The following is a 22,644-nucleotide window of genomic DNA, read 5'->3' as shown; positions in this document are numbered from 1 at the left end:
TGTTGAAACCAACTCCAATTAATATACAAATAAAAATTATAGAAGTGTTCAATCTTTTGAATAATGGTCATATATACAGGATCAAAAATACTTAAGATTCCTCAAATTCTACAAAATTTTATTCATAAAATTTTGGTTTTAATCATGATATTGATAAGTATTTGTTCACTTTCATTTAGCTAGTTCAACTACTAATATGATAAATATGTACTATAGGGCTCAGTTCTTAAACTGTCTCAACTTACTTTGATCTAAAAAGGAAAACCAATAACCAACAAGGACCTACTGTAAAAAAAAAATTTTTTAATAAAAAATAAAATAAATAAATAAGTAAAAAGGAAAATCAGGACACAACCATAAAGTCATTGAAGGCAATCCAGAAAAACACAGCTGTTAAATAATATGAATAGTATTATTTTTAATTATAAATTTAATTTAAAAATTTATACATTTTCAATAGAGCAGAGCAAGCTAATATATATTTTATGTATTATAAAAGCTGTACCATGCCCACTTAGTAGGGATTCAATTAAGCTATCTCCAAAGAGTATCAAATTAAACAGGGGTCAATGATATCAGTGATCATTATCCAAAATACCTTTACCACTACCTCTCAATTATAAATGTTAATGGAGAAAAGATGTAGAACTGAAGAGGCAATAAACCAGCCTACCCCCATTCAAACATGGGTGTCACTGATATACTGGCATCTACAATCAAAGTAATAAGACCACTACAAAGAATTGATTCAAGAGAAGTTGAAGAATTGTCCACCTTCAAAATTCCATCATCCTATTTAACAGCTTTTTTGCTCTTTCACTCTATTTTACAAATGAACAGCCCATCACAAATTAATACATAGCACAAAGCTAAAACAGAACTAGCTTGTCCTCAATTTAAGAAGAAAACTTATAAGCACTGTCGCACAATTTTGGAATGTGGACGAGGGTCAATAAAAGAATTTAAAATATTATGCTTAGGTTTTGTGGCCTATAGTCTTAAATATTATACTTCTCTTCCCTAAGGATACATCATTGTGTGAATGTAATTATTTTTTCCAATTCCCTACCCTACCCCTTTTCCAACTCCCTACGCTACTCCTTCTTTAAACACTTTGTTCTCTCTGTTCTCAATTGATCAGTCCTCATATGTCAAAGTCCCTTCCCATCTAGTTTTACTATAAAGAACAATTATAACATATGTGGAAAAGAGAAGCAATTCTGAATAAAAGCAAAAGATGGGTCAAAGGAAGAGAGATTATAATCTCAGAAGAAATAAGTTAACCCCAATACATATTGAATAGACAGATCTTTAAAATGGAGGTATTAAATTTATATATTTATGTAAACTCCTACCATTTTCCAGGAAGAATTAAAGCTACTGAAGTATAGAAGCACTATGCTTTATACAACAGAAACATTCTTGGGGACTTCCCTGGTGGTCCAGTGGTTAAGAATCCACCTTCCAAGGCAGGAGACACAGGTTCAATCCCTGGTCAGGGAACTAAGATCCCACATGCTGAGGGGCAACTAAGCCCGTGCACCACAAATACTGAGCCTGCACGCCGCAACTACTGAGACCGCGCATACTGGAGCCCACGCACCACAACTAGAGAGAAGCCTGTGTGCAACAACTAGAGAGAAACCCGCCTGCAACAACTAGAGAAGGCCGCACGCCGCAATGAAGAGCCCGCGCACCGCAACGAAAGATCCTGCATACCGCAACGAAGATTCCGCATGCTGCAACTAAGACCCGACACAGCCAAATAAATAAATAACCAGAAATATTCTTGAAAAATTTCTAAGTAAGTCATGGTTGAAAACTCTGAGATAACTATTTAGAGGAAACATGAAAAACAACTGTTTTGTACTCAACTACTCCTCCACATATCTATTTTATATGTTCATATTTACGTAACAAGTGTTCTTAAGGTAGAATCTATCACAGTAATAGTAATAGTTTTAATTTTTTAAGTTCTCTTTTACATAGATTTGAAAAGTAAAATATAAAATCAGATTCACACAGGGGGAAACAAGATTCTCTTGGTCTTTAACATCACATTCTTTGACAGCTAAGCAATGCCACAGGCCTAACCAACTGGAGAAATCAGTTAAATGAAATAGTGACTTTTCCACAACATTTTTTCTAGAAAACCTGAGAGAGAGAGAGATGTGACTCAAGCTTAACACTTTATAAGTAATCTTAATATCTATTTAATTTACAAAAGATGAGAATATAATTTTTTCTTGAAAACTTCTCTATGTTACCCAGTCAGCTCTGTTAACAAAATTCATTTTCATGTCTTAGACAAGAAGTCCATGACTCTTCTCCTTGTCCACACCTATGCTTCAGGACATCAGATCATTCTCAAAACTGAATGCACAAAACCTGCCTATTCAAGAATAGATTTACTCACCCCAGCAAGACATTTTTCCAGTGTATCCAATATAATCAACTGAGAGAGATATAAATTTTTTTCAGCAGCTTCTCCAAATATTCTCTAAAAGAAAAGACATTCAGAACACTAAAAGTTGGTTATTACTCTCCACTACAAATCAGCACACATCTGAAAAGTGAGGGGCTAAGGATCAAGAAAATCAATAATCATTGTATCTCCCAGATTATACTATATTTAAATCTATTATTTCTGATTTTATCCTAATGCTCACACAAAATAAATTCTCAGGCAAACAATCTGTCATCAGCCTGCCACAGTAAAAGATACTCTGGGTTATACTTTAAAAAATATGTAGTAAATGCACTTTGAAACAAACAGCAGTAAAGAGATGGTAACATTAGGAAAATCCCATGTTCTGTTATTTTTTAAGTAAAATTTAGATTTGAACAATATAGAAAAAAATATGTAGGATTTAGGTACACATATAGATCTTTACCAGAATCTTGAACTGAACATTTAACCACACTTTGATGCCACAAAATAATCAAAGCCTAACTCTTACAGCAACAAAATGCTGTAACACCAATTAAAGCGAGTTTTAAGCATTCACTATCTTTAAATCAAATACTACACTATTAACAGCAGACTATGGTTCCCACAATTCAGTTTACTCAATAAGCACTAAATGAATGCCAATATCTCAATACTGTTTTTGTTTTTAAAAGAAGGGTCCAAATACTAAAACATTTTCAATATGAGAACATGGCCACTTATCTATAAAAGCAAAGTCCTATCTGTATGACCCACACACTATGCAACAGAAGCGTTCCATAAAATCTTAAATGTATTTCTGTAAGTCACTTTACATATTTATAAAAGGTCCTTTTTTCAGAAAATCTTAATTTTTTTCCATAAAGAGAAAATATGATTGCCCAGTCCTCCAGTTTACCAATTTTGTAAGCCTGGGGTATCTTCCAATCAACTTTTTCAAAAGAAAACACACCAAAGATGATGTGACTATGAAAATGGTACTGATTTTCACAATCTACAACCAGAAATCAGTTTCACTGCTCAGTGCACACAGTATAAATTGTGGTTATAAGTGCTCAAAACAAGCAGAGCAGTTTGGAGTTAATCAAGAAATATCCAGATCGGTTGTTCTGGACTGAGTATGAAGGAGATTTTAGATAGAAACTGACACAGAGGAAAGAATCACCAGACAGCAAGAGGAGAAATAATATGTTCAAAGGTACAGAGAGAAAATAGTTGGAGTACCTTGAAGTCTAGGGAATGTAAACAGATTTTATGAAACAGGAAAATAAGAAGCAATTATGAGCTTTTGACAGTGGAAATATTTGATGAAGTATTTGAGGAAAACTTCCAACACAGGTTCTCTACCATGGAATCTTTCACAGGTTACAGGACGAAGGAAATAAAACAGCATCTTCACAAAAGCAATCTCACATTTTAGGACTACAAAGTCATATTTTATTTAGCATCTACTTAAGACTGGGACAATCTGATATGTAAATATTCAAATGAGAAGCTAAGGAAAAGATTTTAATAGATTACTATGGTCAATTTAAATATGACAAAATCTGTATGAAATCCTAATTCCAGAAAAATGGATCAGTAGATATAGGGTCACAAATAAGCCAAGTATCTAAGAAAAAGAATTAAAATCTAAAAAGAAAGTTAAAAGGTTACCTGTGCTCATCCATAAATTAAGATGAATGTTTATATCCAGGGTCCACAGAAAATGACTTTACATATTTCAAAATATGCTGTTCCAAAGTTTAAAATCAAAAACAAACCGAATTCTCCCGTAAAACAGTAATGCAAACACTCACCATATTGTTAACATTCTTTAAGATAGTGGTGAGGCCGCTTATAACCAAAGAAAACTTGTATTTGGAAATATTGATAAGACATTCCTTGTTGTGTTCGGTACTGACTTTGGTATGTGTGTTCTGCTGTCCTGTTTTTATTGGAAGCTGAGGAAAAAAAAAAAAAAAATGTTAGCTTACATTTTAAAATGACTACCGAGAACTCTATTTCTCATTGAAAATCATGAGATATTAGGAAAATTTTATCAACCACAATTACCTATATTTGTATCTCAAGCTCCAATTTTCAATATATAAAGGAATTTATAGCAAATCTAAAATTCTTTAGAAATTTCAATTTTTGCAGCTTTCTTTCTAGAAGTCATAAATCTCTATCTACCAAATTAAATCTTTACCCAGCACTATGTAAGACAGAATGATGACTCAGAAATAGAGCTACTTCCTTGTAGCTAAAAATTATTTCAGAGAAATATGTCTGCAATAAAATGCAATCTTTTCTTTTATATATTGAACTCAAGCATTAAAAGAACAACAGATCAAGAAAATCTATGCCTTAGACCTCTAGTCAATAATGGCAAATAACAGCAGATTGTGCAGAAAAGAAAACAAACTGTATAGCCTGGAATATACATAGTAAGACTGATTCAGGTAAGATAATCACCGTCAGGTACACAGCTGAGGGAGTAACAGAACAACAAAGAGATAAATCTCATGGAAAAAAATATCTTTTAAGGGAGATATTATATTTATATTTACCTATATTTATCTGAGAATGAACTAAGTGGCACTACCAGGAAGTTCATCTCTACCCTGTTTAAGAGCAGCATTCTGTATTGAAAGCATCACGAATATCTTTACTGTTTAAATATTAGATCCTGCTAACACTAATACAGAACACTGACGAGGTTCCTCCGTGAAGAAACAAACCTGTGTCCAGCTTCCTCATTTTTAAAATGGTGCAACAAAAGGTGGAAAGAGACCAAGCAGCATGCCCAAGTTTGCTTAGTCAGTTAATAATGTGACTAATTTGATGGTAAAGAAATACTAAATAAAAGAGGGGAAGCATGTTTAGGGTTTAGAAGATAGGGCAGAACAGAAGCTACAGAATTACATAATGTTACAACATTATGGAGAGAAAAAATTCTGAAAGACCGAAAAAAGAGGACTGTAGAAGATGGCAGTGGCTGCACCAAGAGGAAACTGTAATGTAAACTGTGGACTTTGGGTGATTATGACATGTCAATGTGGGTTCATCAACTGTAACCGAAGTACCACTCTAGTGGGAGATGCTGATAATAAAGAAGTCTGTGCATGTGTGGAGGCACAGGGCATATGGGAAAACTCTTTACCTTCCACTCAATTTTTCTGTGACCCTAAAACTGCTCTAAAAAATAAACTGTTAAAAAATGCAAAAAAAAAAATGCAAATAAATACACATAAGATCTTTTACATTTGATATTAAGAAAATTAAGAATTGTTAATATCCTTAAAAAGAGAGACAGAGAGAAAAGATGGCAGTGGCTGCAATGTAGCTTGTGAACCTCCCCAAACCCCTCTGTGAGGGTTCATTTTACATGGCAACTTGACTGGATCATAGAGCACACAGATATTTGGCTGAACACTATTTCTGGGTGTGTCTCTGAGGGTGTTTCCAGATGAAATTAGCATTTGAATAGGTGGACTCTGTAAAGCAGTTTGCACCCCGTCCAATGTGGGTGGGCATCAGCCAATCCACTGAGGGCCTGAATAGAATAAAAAAGGCAGAAGGAGGAAGAATTGGTCCCTTTTGCTTAACTACTTAAGCTGAGACATTGATCTCCTGCCCTTAGTGCTCCTGGTTCTCAGGCTCTCAGACCCTTCTATCTCCCCTGTATTGGTTCTGTTTCTTTAGAGAACCCTGACTAATACACCCCCTCATAAAATAGCAAAGAAGCTAGAATCGCAAAACCCATGGACCATATATCTACATCAAAACTAGGGGACAAGGCACCCCACAATAACCAAAATACAAGCAGCAAATACGAACAAACCACTTACAGCTACAAAACTGGTGTGGTATAAGCATCTGTGCAAGAGACAGCAGAGGGAAGCAGAATGTTTGATGGGTCTGACAAGGAAAATCCCCAAACTGCATTAGATCCTCAGTGAAATGTACAGCAGGACAAGTTTAGAAGCTTAGCTAAAATACAGGGGTTTTTGTACACGTGGCAATTGGCACATGTGTGCAAAAGGTCTATAATAAAGTCTGAAAAGAAGATAGCACACTTTAAACCATCACTGTCTAATAGAACTTTCTGTGGTTAGGATATTATACTATATCAACAATGCTCATTACAGTAGCCACTAGCCATATATGGCTATTAAGCACTTGTTATGTGGCTAATGCAAATGATGAATCAAATGCTTAATTTTATTTTAATTTATTTTACTTAAATTTAAGTAGCCATTGTACCCACTGGACAGCACAGTTCTAAACTAACCAGCTAAAGAAACACTTCCTTCAAGGATGAAGCCCATGCTGAGAAGAAATTGCTGAGATTCACTCCAGACTGAAACAAGAACAACAGGGCAAAAGAAAAAGATCCAGATAAAGGTGGAAGAGAGGAAGGAAGCCAAGAGAGCTCACAAAGAATGCGATGACGTATTCGTTTAATTTCATGAAAGCAATAGAAGAGCTCCAGAGCCATGAAGATAGAAATTATCCTGGCCCACATTTCTCTCCTACCAATTCAGGAAAACTAATTTCACATAAAAATGAGCAACAGAAAACACTGTAGTCAAATCATATGTGAAGTTATTTTGAGAAAAAAGAATAAGAGACAGAATAACATTGCAACAGAAAATGAAAACACACCAAAAAGATATGATCACCAACAGATGAAACTGTAAATTATTAATTCAAAATGAGCCAAGAGAAATTTTTTTGAATGATTAAAGATATGAAATAACAAATTAGAATTACAAATAGAAATAAGTTGACAAAACTCAGGAAAGAATTAGAAAAAAACAGAAAAATCATTTCAGAAGTGAAGACTAACCAGAAGATATTAAAGAGTGAATAAAACAAAATATAGGGCTTCCCTGGTGGCACAGTGGTTAAGAATGCGCCTGCCAATGCAGGGGACATGGGTTCAAGCCCTGGTCCGGGAAGATCCCTCAAGCCGCGGAGCAACTAAGCCCGTGCACCACAACTACTGAGCCTGTGCTCTAGAGCCCGCGAGCCACAACTACTGAGCCCACGTGCCAAAACTACTGAAGCCTGCACGCCTAGAACCCATGCTCCACAACAAGAGAAGCCACCACAATGAGAAGCCCGTGCACCGCAGTGAAGAATAGCCCCCGCCTGCCTGCAACTAGAGAAAGCCCGCACACAGAAATGAAGACCCAATGCAGCCAGAAATACATAATTAAAATTTATTAAAATATATATATATCTAATGCTTTAAGAGAAAAAGAAGGTAAATAGGAGGAAAATTCTAATATCAAAAAAAAAGAAAGAAAAGAAAAATGAGATGGGATTTGCAATAAAGTGACAGAGAAGACAGGCAAACAAGATCCAACATATGTATAACAGGAGTCCTCAAAGAAGGAAATCAAATCAATGGAGTAGAATGAATATTAGAAACTAGACTTCAAGAAAACATTGCTGAAATTTTTCAAAAACACTTGAAACTATATATTTAAAGGGCATACCACATACCTGGAAAAACTGACCCAGAATGACCAATACCAGGGCATATTTTAGTACAACTACTGACCTTCTGTGAACAAGAAAGAAAAAAAATCCTTTGAACATTCAGGCAGAAAGAGAAAGCCACTTACACAAAGAACAAAAATTAGACTGTCATCAAACTTTGACAATACTATATGCTAACAGAAAATGAAATAATATTTTAATATTCTCAAGAGAAGATAAAGTAAACCAAGGATTTTATATGCAGGCAAACTGACTCCCAAGTACAATGGTGACAATCAAACTGTTCTGAACTGTAAGAACCCAGGAAATATTGTTCCCTTAAGCCTTTCCTGAGGAATCTACTAGAGAATATACTTCAGTCAACCAAAATAACAGGAGACACATCCACATTAAGAAGGACCATTAAATACACATTTATTAAAAGAACTGAGAATAAATGACGAGAGTAAGAGAAAAAACATACTATATAATTGCTATGTATAATGACAGTATAGATACAGTACAATTATCAAAAATGGGGAGAGGGTAGTGAGAGTATACAAAAAGTAGGATGTTTCCTGATTACCTTATGGTACTAAGAGTAAAAGGGTATTATTTTAAACCAAATGCTAGCTGACGAGATGAGAATAATTTACTAGCTGTTTCAATATTGCTTACAGAAGAAAACCACTATATAACAACTTGCCCTCCCAAGAAAGGGAGGAAATTGGAGTACTATACAAAGACATCAATATAAAAGTAACCAACAGAACAAAAATACAAACTGCTGGTTTGTGCTGGGTGAGCAGTGGCACAAGCCCATCACCAGATGCTTAGGTGAAAACCTACAGAGGGGGTAACTAAACACAGCAAGGGTTTCCCATGTGGCTCTCTTCAAGCTTCTCCTTCACAGTCGCACTTTAGTGGCTGGACATAGTTGGCTTCTCAGATTTCCCTAAAAGCTCCAACTTGTCTACCCATTGTCACTAATTTAGAGGATCTGACTAGTGACTCCTTCTCTGATCCTCCAATTCCCCCTTCTAGATCTTCACCCCACGAGTCCTCTCAAAATTGTATATGGTCTGATTTCCATAATAAGTCCCTTCCCACATCACCCAATCAGCTTCCCTGACTGAACCCTAATACACAAACCTTCTGAAATACCAAAAAATATGCTGGGAGAGCAAATAACATAGACCACACAATTAAAAATGACTTAAAATAAAAGACTTGTATAAATATAACATAAAAAATATGACAGAAATGAGTCCAAATTCATCAAACTATGGAACAGTCTCCAGGATATATCTTTAAGTTAAAAAAACAGGGTGAAGAAAAGAGTATACAGTATGCTACCATGCATCTAAGAAGTAGGAGGAGAAATAAATACACACACACACACCTCTTCACACATACAAAAGCAGAAGGATGAAACTTAAAAACTTTTAAGTGGTTACCTTTAGGAAGTGAAAGAAAATAAAGGAGAGGTGTTGAGGATAGAATCTATATTCCCTGGTTTTTGTAGATTTTATTTTGAAATTATGTAATTTATGTAAATATAAAATTAAATTAAAATTCTAAAAAATAAAATAGAAATCAAAAATAAACAAATGAACTGAAATTTGTATCCAAATTTTTAATGGCATAGTCATAAAGAGAAGAACTATTCTAAGTTATTTTAAATCATATTAGGTTGACTTCCTAATGGAATATACTCTAGGGACAAAAAAATGAAGATAAATCTTGATCCTGTATGTATTGTGGGATCATGGAAATGAGTGATTTGGTGATATTTTAATTCTGTCACTACTGGTGTCATTAAAAACTGCGACTCTCAGAACAGGAGAGGAACAGCAAAGTAAAAACCCTGTAGTCTTGAATTGGAACTGGAAGTATCTATATCAATTCTTAATGTAGTTTTATCTTGTATGAAGAAAATAAAATATATTTTTCTCCCTTTGTTTGCTGAAAATGCCTAAAACAACGACCAACCCTGCAGTAATGATCTTGAGATTCCATTTCCTGGTAAAAGGAATTGGGACTCCTTCAGAAAATGGCTGATTCCACATCTGAGGCAAAAAGGTACATGATGAACCTGGAACACTTTGTCATACCAGATAGCAAGAAAGCTGCCAAAGAAAGCTATCAAAGGGTCGAGTCAAAAAGACTCAGGAATAAATTTTGAGGAGGTTCCCACTGACCAAAAATGGAATAATTTGAACATTGTTAAGGACAACAATTTTAATTTATTGAAACATCAAATATGTTTTTTTTTCAAATATGTTTTAATCCATACTTCTGCTTCCAAGGTAGAGTAATTCACAGCAAAACAACACCTCCCTCCCCCAAACTCACACACACACACAAAAAAGAAAAAATCAACTGTTTAAAGATTTTAGAGAGCTACTAAAGGAATGAGGACTAGAGAGGCTAAGTTTCAGAAAAAGGTTGAACTATGGAGAAGCAAGGTGATCTTCTGCAGCTGTTTCCTCCCGCCCCGGGGCATTTGCAGAATCTGCTCCTCCCTCAAAAAAAAAGCCTCAGAAATATGCCTTTCCCAAGCAAAGTACCTCTGCTGAGGGAAAGACGAACCATCAGAGATTCTGGTTGTCACTGAGAGCTGGAGTGACACAAATGAAGACATGAGGGAGTCTCAAATGCATAATTGGGTGGAAAATGGTAAAAAAGCTAAGCCAAAAACTTCTGAAAAGCAGAACACAATTTCAAAATCTCACAGCCTCAGAAAACAAAGATTAGAATACAGAACCTGCTAAAGAGAGAGGGACCCTAGTAAATGCACCCAGTTCTTAATTGTACAGCCTGGAGAGTAACATCCTAAATAAACAGGGGCAAATCACAGCAAATGGAACTTTTGTACATTACAAGTAGGAGTGTAAATCAGTAATTACTTTGGAAGACTGACATTATCTGCTAAAATGGAACATGTACATACCGTCATCCCTCCAAGTCTGCAGGACATTGGTTCCAGGAGCCCAGAGGATACCAAAATTTGTGATACGCAAGTCCCTTATATAAAATGGCATAATATTTGCACATAACCTACGCATATGCTTACATGTACTTTAAATCATCTCTAGATTACTTACAATACCTAATAGGATATAAATGCCATGAATAGTTTTAAATACAATGCAAATGCTACTTAAATAGTTGCCAGTTGCTTGGCAAATTCAAATTTTGCTTTTTGGACCTTTCTGGAATTTTTTTTCTCCGACTATTTTTTATATGCATTGGTTGAATCCACAGGTGTGGAACCCATGGATACAGAGGGCCAACTGTACTTAGCAACTTCACTAGGTATATACCCAAGAGAAATGTGTACATATGTTCACCAAAAGATATGTTCAGCTATGTTTATAGCAGTGCTTTCATAATTTCCAAAAACTGGAAACACTCCAAATGTCTATCAACAGCAGAAATGGTTTTTAAAAATGGTATATTCAAACAAAGAAAAACTCTACAGCAATGGGAATAAATGACTTACAGCTATAAACTTTATTTCATAAATATAATACTGAGTGAAAGAAGTCAGAACAAAAGATCCCTTACTGTATGATTGTTACACAAATTTCAAAAACATGTTAAATTCAAGTCAGGATAGCAGAGACCCTTGGAAAAAGAGCAAGTAATGACCAGAAGGAAAAGGAAGGGGAAAGAGGAACTCCTGGATTGCTAGCATTATTTTATTTCCTGATCTCTGTACTGGTTACACTGCTGTGTTTACTTGGCAAACATTCATTGAGCTGTATATTTACATATATTTGTGCATCTTTCCATACTTATAAGTCAATGGCAAGTTTTCTAAATAATACATATTTAAATCCATGAGTTAATGATACTAAAAAAACAAACTGGTCACTCCTAGTGGATACAGGGGAATTTTGGTAGGCACTGCTGAGGCACTGCTCAGCTCCACATTCAGGGAAGAACTTAACTGCTGGAGTGCTGTCAGTCAGCCCCTCAGGGATCGCCTCACCTGAAGAGAATGATCCTGCCCAGGTGAAAGCCTTCCTGGGCAGCCCACATCCAATGACCAACTGATAATGGCAATATAAAGGCCGGAACACCTCAGCCCAATTCTGGGAAACTCAAAAGGGCCATTCTAGCTCCAGAGCTCCCCAAAGGGGTTGGCCAAACCTGATTCTGGGCCTGTTCTGTACCATGAATTCTGCATCTGCAATCCTCCCTTCTCTCAGGTGTGCATCCCAAGGGAACACCTTAATGAACATCCTGCACTAGGCTCTCAGGGCAGATGGAGCAGGTGCTAAGATGTGAATTTAAAGCTGGCAATGAAGGAGAAACAGTAACCTCAAAAACAACTGAATTTGAAGAATATTACTAAACTATTTGAGCTCTGCGAAAAAAGAGAACAAAAAGCTGACTGCCGATTAGAAGCTAAGTATGAAAGCCAGAAGGCCTCTCTGGAAGCACACAAAGATGCTCTCCTCTCCTCCAGCAGGAAGGCAAAGAAACCTAAGGACAAGAACCAGAATTATCAGAGTTTCTAGGTTCCAAAAGTTAAACTCCCAAACAAGGCAGGTCTGCTACGCCAAGATCAGAGAGCTGTGGTTGGCAAAGAATAATAAGACTCTGACACATGTAAAGGAAACATCTGGGTTGGTGCTCCCCAAAATCTTTTATCTCCAAACTGCCCTGAACCCTCAAAGTCTACAGAAGTGGCCCATTACTGTTACTAAGAGCAAGCATTCCCCACGCCTGTCTGAAGACAATTCAGAGGCCTCTCCCCTGCAAGACAACAGATGTCCCCTCAGGATTTGCCACCACCTCCCCTCCTGGCCAAAGAGGTACAAGGGAATTTGGGGGGTAATGAAACTTCCTATATCATGATCATGGTGAGGATTACATGAATGTGTGTATTTGTCAAAACTCAGAATTAAGCAGTATAAATTCAAGTGAGAGTGTTATAACATTAGGGCATTCAATGTAATCCCTCTGGTAACCACAAAGAAAATAGCTGTAGAATATACAAAAAGGAAATGAGAAAGGAATTTAAACATTCCACTACAAAAAGTAAACACAAAAGAAGACAGTAATGTAGAAAATGAGGGACCAAAAAAAGCTATAGGGCATATAGAAAACAAATAGCATGATGACAGCAGTAAGTCCCCTCTTATCAGTAATTACTTAAAATATAATTAGATTAAACCCGCCAATCAACAGACAGATTTGGCAGAATGACCCAACTATAAGTTGCCTACAGGAGACTCACTCGACATCCAAAGACACAAGCAGGTTAAAGAAGAAGGAATGGAAAAAATTATTCCATGCAAACAGTAATCAAAAGAGAGTAGGCTATACTAATATAAGACAAAATAGACTTTAAATCAAAAAGTTATGAGACAAAGGAGGACATCATAAATTAATACAAGGTTCAATACAGCAAGAAGATAGATTATAAACATTTACACAGCTAATTACAGACCATCAAAATACATGAAGCAGGGACTTCCTTGGTGGCACAGTGGTTAAGAATCTGCTTGCTAATGCAGGGGGACACAGGTTTGAGCCCTGGTCTAGGAAGATCCCACATGCCACGGAGCAAATCAGCCCGTGCGCCACAACAACTACTGAGATTGCACTCTAGCGCCTGCGAGCCACTACTACTGAAGCCCACATGCCACAACTACTGAAGCCTGTGTGCGTAGAGCCCGTGCTCCGCAACAAGAGAAGCCACCGCAATGAGAAGCCCACACACCACAACGAAGAGTAGCCCCTACTCACCACAACTAGAAAAAGCCTGTGTGCAGCAACAAAGACCCAACACAGCCAAAAATTAATTAATTATTTTTTTAAAAAAACTTCCTATGTGACATGGTCACAATTAAAAAAAAAAACACGTGAAGCAAAAACTGACAGAATTGAAGGGAGAAACAGAGAGTTCTACAATAATAGTTGGAGACTTCAACATTCCACTCACAATAACAGAGAAAACAACCAGACAGAAGATAAGTCAGGAAATAGAGGACTCAACACAATAAAACAATTAGACCTAATATACATGTACAAAACACTCTACCCAACAACAGAATATACAATCTTAAGTGTACATGGGACATTTTACAGGTTAAACCATAGGTAAGGACACAAATAACATCTCAATAGATTTTAAAGGATAGATATGCAAAGTATCTTCTCTGACCACAATGGAATGAAGTTGGAAATCAGTAACAAAAGTAAAACTGGAAAATTCACAAAACTGTGGAAATTAAACATTATACTTTTAAACAACCAATGCTTCAAAGAAGAACTCACAAGGGACATTAGAAAATACTTAGAGATGAATGAAAATGAAAACACAACAAACCAAAGCTTACGGGATGCAGTGAAAGCAGTACTAAGGGGGAAATTTATAGCTATAAATGCTTACATTAAAAACAAGGAAACTAAAAAAAACAAAAAACAAGGAAACTTTCAACTCAACAACCTAACTTTACAACTTAAGGAACTACAAAAAGAAGAACAAAGGAAACCCAAATCTAGGAGAAGGAAAGAAATAAAGATGAGAGCAGAGGTAAGCAAAATAGTAAAACAAAAGAGGAAAATCAATGAAATCAAGAGTTGGTTCCTCAAAAAGATCAACAAAATTGACAAACCTTTAGCTCAATGGACCAAGAAAAAAGAGAAAACACTCAAAGCACTAAAATCAGAAATGGAAGTGGGGATATTACTATCAATTCTACAGAACTAAAAAGGATTTAAAGAAAGTACTATTAACAACTGTATGCCAAAAAGACTGGAAAACCTAGATAAAATGGGAAAATTCCTAGAAACACAAAACTTACCAAGACTAAATCACAAAAAAACAGAAAACCTGAATAGACCTATAACTACTAAGGAGACTGAATCAGTAATCAAAAAATCTCCCAAAAAAGAAATATCCTGTACTTGATCACTTCACTAGTGAATTCAACCAAACATTTAAAGAAAAACTAATACCAACCCTTCTAAAGCTTTCCCCCAAAATTAAAAGAACACTTCTAACTCACTCTATAAGGCCAGCATAACCTGGATACCAAAGCCAAAGACACTACAAGAAAATTATAGACCAATATCCCTAATAAACATTGATGCAAAAATTCTCAACAAAATACTAACAGAATTCTGCATCACATTAAAAGGATTGATTGTGCTTCCCTGGTGGCGCAGTGGTTGGGAGTCCGCCTGCCGATGCAGGGGACACGGGTTCGTGCCCCCGGTCCAGGAGGATCCCACATGGCACGGAGCAGCTGGGACTGTGGGGCATGGCCGCTGAGCCTGCACATCCAGAGCCTGTGCTCCGCAGCAGGAAAGGCCACAGCGGTGAGAGGCCCACGTACCGCAAAAAAAAAAAAAAGGATTATTTATACACCATGACCAAGTGGGATTTGTTCCTGGAATGCAAGAATGGTTCAATATATGAAAACTGATCAATGTGACACACCACATCAACAAAATCAAGGGAAAAAAACCCCACATGATTATCTCAGTTGTCAATACTACACAAAATGATCTACAGAGTCAATGCACTCTCTACCAAAAATCCTAAAGACATATTTGCAAAAATAGAAAAACCCATTCTAAAATTCATATGTATCTCAAGGGACCCTGAATAGCCAAGACAATCTTGAAAAAGATGAACAACCTTGGAAGATTCATACTTCTTGATTTCAAAACTTATTAGAAAGTTACAGTCATCAAAACAGCATGGTATTGGCATGAAGACAGACATGTAGACCAATGGAACAGAACAGACAGCCCAGAAATAAACCCTCTTGTATATCGTCAAATGATTTTTGACAAGGGTGCCAAGACCAGTTAAAGGAGAAAGGATAGTCTTTTCAACAAATGGTACTGGGAAAACTGGGTATCCACATGCTAAGGAATGAAGTTAGACCCTTACCTAACACCATATACAAAAAGTAACTCAAAGTGGATCAAGGACCTAAATGTTAGACCTAAAACAATTAAACTCTTAAAAGAAAACACAGGACACTTCATGACACTGAATTTCTTAATGATATCTTGGATATGACAACAAAGGTACAGGTTACAAAGGAAAAAATAAACAAACTGGACTTCAGGAAAACTTTAAAATTTTGTGCATCAAAAGACACTATCCAGGGACTTCCCTGGCAGTCCAGTGGTTAAGACTCCATGCTTCCACTGCAGGGAGCATGGGGTTCGATACCTGGTTGGGGAACTAAAGATCTCGCATGCCACACGGTGAGGCCGAAAAAAAAAGAAAAAGAAAAAAAAAGACACTATCCACAGAACAAAAAGGTAAACCACAGAATGGGAGAAAATATTTGCAAATCATGTATTTGGTAAGAGATTAATACCCAGACTATATAGAGAGCTCCTAAAACTCAACAATAACAAAAACAACCTGATTCATAAATGGACAAAGGACTTGAATAGTTATTTCTCCAGAGAAGATAAACAAATGGCCAATAAGCACATGAAAAGATGCTCAACATCATTAATCATTAGGGAAATGCAAATCAAAACCCATTAGGACAGCTAATATCAAAACACACACACACACACACACACACAGAAAACCAACAAGTGTTGGTGAGGATGTGGAGAAACTGGAATCTTTGTGCACTGCTGATGGGAATATAAAATGGTATAGCCACTGTGGAAAACAGTATGAAATTTTCTCTAAAAAATTAAAAATAGAATTACCATATGATCCAGCAATTCCACTTCTGGGTATATACTCAAAAGGAGTGAAAGTAGGATTCAAAGAGATATGTGTATACCCACGTTCACAGCAGTATTATTCATAACAGCTAAAACATGGAAGGAACCCAAGTGTCCACTGACAGATGAAAGGATAAGCAAAATGTGGTATATACATACAACGGAATATCATTCAGCCTTAAAAAGGAAAGGAAGGGCTTCCCTGGTGGCACAGTGGTTGAGAGTCCGCCTGCCGATGCAGGGGACGTGGGTTCGTGCCCCGGTCCGGGAAGATCCCACATGCCGCGGAGCAGCTGGGCCCTGAGCCATGGCCGCTGAGCCTGCGCGTCCGGAGCCTGTGCTCCGCAACAGGAGAGGCCACAATAGTAAGAGGCCCACATACCGCAAAAAAAAAAAAAAAAAAAAGATTAAGATGGTAAATTTTATGTGTATTTTACCACACACAGAAAAAGAAAAAAAGACTATATACATAAAAGGGAAGGACACATAATATAAATTTATACATTAATTTTTCAAAATCTGAGATCAAGGAAGAATTCTAACAAACATTTATTGAATATCCGCTATGTACCAGATAGCAATGTAGGTACTATAAACACAAAGATGAATAAATGTACCCTCAAGGTACCAATAATTCTGAAATTATCCCCTAATCTCTCTTCTGTTCACCCTTTCTCTTGGGCAATCTTGTGTATTCACTGACTATCCTACTGATTACTACTATGATGACTGCTAATGACTAAGCCCCAAGAGTCTCATTCCTTGGTGGACACACCCTGTATAATTCTCTTCCTTAAAAGTGAGAAGGACTTGCATGAAGGGATATCCCTTTCATGACTGTTACATTACACGGCAAAAGGGACTCTGAGGATGCAATTAAGGTCCCTAATCAGTTGACTTAAGTGGGAGATTATCTCAGATGAGTCTGTCCTAACCAGGGAAGCCAAAAAAGAGATATGAAGCACCAAAAATACTTTGTTGGCCTTGAAGAAGCAATCTACCATGCTGTGGGGAAGGCCACATGACAGGGAACAGCAAGAGGCCTCTTGGAGCTGAAGGCCTCAGTCCTACAACTGTAAGGACCTAAATTCTATCAACAACCAGTGAGCTTGGAAGAGGACCCCAAGCCTCAGGTGAGATCATAGCCCTGACCAATACCTTGATTTCATCCTGGTGAGGACCTGAGCAGAGAACCCAGCTAACCAGTGCCCAGATTCCTGACCCACAGAAACTGTGAGATAATAATTTTGTATTGTTTTAAGCCACTGTGTTTCTGGTAGTTTGTTACATAGCAATAGAAAACTAATACAACTACCAAATCTGTATGTTCAAATGTGTCATCCAAATGCCTATTTGGTATCTGCACATGGGTATATTAAGACACTTCAAAGTCAGTGTTTCTAAAATTTAATTTATAATCTTCCTACCATACTTCCTATCTTAGTAAATAGTACCACAATCCACCAAGTTTCTCAGATCTGAGAGTCATCTCTGACACTTCCTTTATTCCCCTCCTTTCATCCTCCTTTAGTCAGTCAGATTGATAAAAATGAGAATAATAAATAGGTACACACAACTCAGCTCTACCCTTCTTTACTTGGGAACAGGCTTGTTACAGAGTACAAGAATTTTCCTCTATATCAACATTCCAAGAGTTGATCAGGGGACTCACCCTGCAGAAGGGAGTAACCAACACTGCCTGAGACTAGGTGGGTAAGTCTGCCTAATTCTGAGGTTTAGATAGCAGGCCCACTGGGTCTCCAACTTCACAACTTCACACTGAACACACACATACATATACACACAAATATTTATATATTTCATATATATTTTGGTCTTTACCTTTGGTCTTCTATTTCTGAACTTGTTCAGAAAACAAAGAGGGAAGAAAAGTATATGCAGGCCCCCCAGGCTCTCATACCAGCCCTAAAATCTATGTAGAAGAAAAAGCAAGATTAGGGGTACTAAGCAACCAAGATTCTATCAGATAAGGTGGTCAGGAAGATCTGACATTTGAGGAGAGACCTAAATGAAGAGAATGGGAAGACCTATGCAAAGGTCTAAAGAAGAACATTCAAGGCAGCAGAGGCAGGTAAAATACATCTGACGCTGGAACAAGTGTGGCACATTCAAAGCCTAGCAAAGAGGCCATTGTGGCTAAACTAAAGGGAACAAAAGAAGAAAATACAGGGGATGAGGTCAGAGAGAGAAGCAGGGATGGGTCAGATCATGAAAAGCCTTGTGGGTCATTTTAAAAGCTTTGAATTTATTTTGAGTTTGATGGTGTGGCAGATTATATTTTTCAAATACAGTCATGGTATCTCTCAACCCACATGCTCTCCTGTAATAAGATCTTGCCATTCCCACATCAAAAAGTGGAGTCTATTTTTCCATCTTCTTGCCACTAGGCAGGTTCTGTGACTGTTCTGACCAATAAAATATGGTAGAAGGGACACTGTGCCAGTTCTAGGCACAGCCCTTAATTGGTCTGACAGTTTTTCTTTCCCTCCTCCTTGGAAGACAGCTGCATGTAGAAAGTGTGATTATTCTGAGACCACCATACTGTGAAAACTCCACGCCACGTGGAGAGATCATGAAGAATGAGATGCCATGTGGAGACAGAGGCCAAGAAGCACTGAGGTGCCAGACATGTGACTGAAGAAGTTGTACTGGGAGGGATTCTCCAGCCCCAGCCACCCCAGCCAACACCTTGTGGAACATTGTTGAACCCGTCATGAAGTCCTGACTCCCAAAATTGTGAGCAAAATAAACAGGTCATTTTAAGTTATAAAGCTTTGTAGTACTTTGTTATGCAGCGATAGGTAACGAAAAAGAGAGGGAAAGAAGATATTGAAGGGATGTAAACAAGGGAGCAACATGATCAGATTTACGTCTTTTAAGAGTCTTCTTGGGACTTCCCTGGCAGTCCAGTGGTTAAGACTTCGCCTTCCAATGCGTGGGGTGCGGGTTCAACCCCTAGTTGGGGAGCTAAGATCCCACATGCCTCGCGGCCAAAAACCCAAATCATAAAACAGAAGCAATATTGTAACAGAATTCAATAAAGGCTTTAAAAATGGTCCATATCAAAAAAAAAATCTTAAAAAAAATTGTTAAAAGAGTCTTCTTGCTGCTGTATGTTAGAAGATAGTCTAGGCAAGAGAAAAATGGTAGCTTAAATTACACTAATAAAAGTAGAGGAGGGACTTCCCTGCTGTCGCAGTGGTTAAGAATCCGCCTGCCAATGCAGGGGACACGGGTTTGAGCCCTGGTTCGGGAAGATACCACATGCCGCAGAGCAACTAAGCCCGTGCGCCACAACTACTGAGCCTGCGCTCTAGAGCCCACGAGCCACAACTACTGAGCCTATGTGCCACAACTACTGAAGTCCATGCGCCTAGAGCCCATGCTCTGCAACGAGAAGCCACTGCCATGAGAAGCCTGTACACCGCAACGAAGAGCAGCCTGCTTGCTGCAACTAGAGAAAGCCCACACGCAGCAACGAAGACCCAACGCAGCCAAACACAAATTAATTTTTTTTAAAAAAGTATGTCCTTAAAAAAAAAAAAGTAGAGGAGAAGCAGTGAGAAGATATTATAATGGATTTGGAAGATGTGGGGCTTATTTAAAATGGCAAATTGATTCTGAAGTTCACTTGAAAGGACAAATTTGTGAGAATACCAAATAACTTTCTAAAAAACAAGAACCAGAGGAGACTTGCATTATCAGGTACTTAAAACATTCTATTCAATATTAAGCTGTCATAACAAAACCAATATATTATAAGGATAAACTAATTATAGTCATAGAGCAGATATTAGTATGTACATAGAAAGTTAACATGATAAAGTTAATATTTCAAATCAGAGGTAAAAGAATGATTTGTCAACAGAACATTTTAAAATACATGCGTGTGTGTGTGTGTGTGTGTGTGTGTGTGTGAGAGAGAGAGAGAGAGAGAGAGAGAGAGAGAGAGAGAGATTAAGAACCTAACGTAAAAAAAGAAAAACAGTCATAAAATTACTAGGAAAAATACTGAAGAATAATCTCATAATATTTGGGTAGGACAGATTTTCCTAAACAAGACAAAATCCAGAAGCCATTAACAAAAAAACACCAATATATTTACCTACATAAAAACGTTTTAATCCTGCTTTAAAAAAACAAGACACTACTTACAAAGAAAAAGACAAGCAACAGGAAGTAAAAGAATGTGCAACAACTAGCGGCCAAAAGGTTTACATACTAATATAGTATAAGGTTATACTATATTTATCTGTTTATTTGTTTATTTATTTATGGCTGTGTTGGGTCTTTGTTACTACATGCGGGCTCCCTCTAGTTGCAGTGAGCGGGGGCCACTCTTCGCTGCGATGCATGGGCTTCTCATTTTGGTGGCTTCTGTTGAGAAGCATGGGCTCTAGTCACACGAGCTTCAGTAGTTGTGGCACATGGGCTCCGTAGTTGTGGCTCACAGGCTCTAGAGCACAGGCTCAGTAGTTGTGGCGCACAGGCTTAGTTGATCCGCAGCACGTGAGATCCTCCAGGACCAGGGCTCAAACCCGTGTCCTGTGCATTGGCAGGGAGATTCTCAATCACTGTGCCACCAGGGAAGTCCCAGGTTATATTATATATTAATAAGACTATTTAATGCAAAAACTGAAGAAATACGAAGCAATTCACAGAAGATGAGTAGTCAATAAATATATGAAAATGTGCTCATTTCACTAATAATTTTAAAAGTGAAAAATAAAATGAAACCATTTTTGTGACTCTACAGTTTTCCAAAATAAAGTTAAATCCTATTGGAACTCATAATAAAGAAATGACTATGCCTGGAGTGGGTATATTTTTTTTAATTATTTTTTAAGATAAATTGTATCTGAGAGGTAAAAATGAGTTGATTTTTTCCCTCTCTTTTACTCTTATGAGTTTCTCTTACTGTCAATTGGCATGTATTACTTTCCCAATTGGGAAAAAAACTTTTTGAACACTTCATGCTACCTTATATAAAACTTTGGGTATTATTGCAGAAATGTAAAGGGCCTAAACTACAGGAAGAAAAATAACCTTTTAACATGATCTGTATTAAGCTGTTAGCTACTTAAGATAGAAGATTTCAACAAGTAAGAGGATTTAGCAAGAGAAGGCATAACACTGAGCAAAGCACTGTGAACAATGGATAATTTGTTCCTAGTTGCACTCAGAAAATTCTTGAAAAGGTCATAGGCTAAAATCTTTGCCTCTGTGTACATTTTAACCAATTTCTAAAAGGCCCTCTGACCATGATGGGGTTGGGAATGACATTAAAATTCACTTAATATAAGTCTTCATCTAAATGAGAAAAAAAGCAAAGAAAAAAATCATACTGGGGGAAAAGACACCTAGAAAAAAATCATGCTACCAAAAAAAAAAAAAAAGACAAATAGGCTCTAGATACCAAGTAACAAACACAAATCAGTAAAATATATCGAATATTTATACTGGTTATATTAACACACTTCCCAAAGTGGACTCTGCACCAGTGGGTTGTAATATGACTTTATATGGCACCTAATGAACTTTAAAAATTCTAAGTTTTACATTCATTTTAACAAGTGATACAAAAAAAATATAATTAGCACTATGATTACAAAGATACTATTCCTTTGACAAGGCTAAGTGAAAAAGGTAAGCCAACTTCAAGTTAAGCTAAGTAAAGGACACAGGATATGGCTAAACTAATAGTACATAAATGATTAAAGGTAAGAAAATACTGCAATAACATTCTGAAATTTAATACTGAGCTCATAAAACAGGTTATTAAATAATTAACTTGTTTTTTTTAATGGACACTGTAAGACTATATGGACACTTGTAGGCAAGGATATTAACATAGAGCCAAACCAATTTTATCAAGAAGTGAATTCAAACATCATCCTTCCCTAAACACTTCTTGCTTTTAGTTTATTCCCTTCCTACTATTCTGAGCTTACCAACTACCCAAGTTTTTCCATACA

The 22,644-nt window shown here is 36.9% G+C and overlaps 1 protein-coding gene across 3 annotated transcripts in view; it reads right to left on the bottom strand.

The window, feature by feature from the left end:
* The window catches only part of NF1 (neurofibromin 1), a 250,631-nt gene that overhangs the window by 190,781 nt on the left and 37,206 nt on the right, over positions 1–22,644 (bottom strand). For all 3 annotated transcript variants that reach the window (XM_060134147.1, XM_060134148.1, XM_060134149.1), the window contains exons 2-3: positions 4,249–4,392; positions 2,417–2,500 (exon numbers count right to left, since the gene is read on the bottom strand). In XM_060134147.1, coding sequence (XP_059990130.1) covers positions 2,417–2,500; positions 4,249–4,392 — 228 coding nt within the window. The remainder of the gene's footprint in view (positions 1–2,416; positions 2,501–4,248; positions 4,393–22,644) is intronic.

This window comes from Lagenorhynchus albirostris, chromosome 20, assembly GCF_949774975.1.
Source record: "Lagenorhynchus albirostris chromosome 20, mLagAlb1.1, whole genome shotgun sequence".
NCBI classification, from domain to species: domain Eukaryota; kingdom Metazoa; phylum Chordata; class Mammalia; order Artiodactyla; family Delphinidae; genus Lagenorhynchus; species Lagenorhynchus albirostris.
Note: the sequence above shows the minus strand (reverse complement) of the source record. Positions and strands in the feature narration are given on the sequence as shown.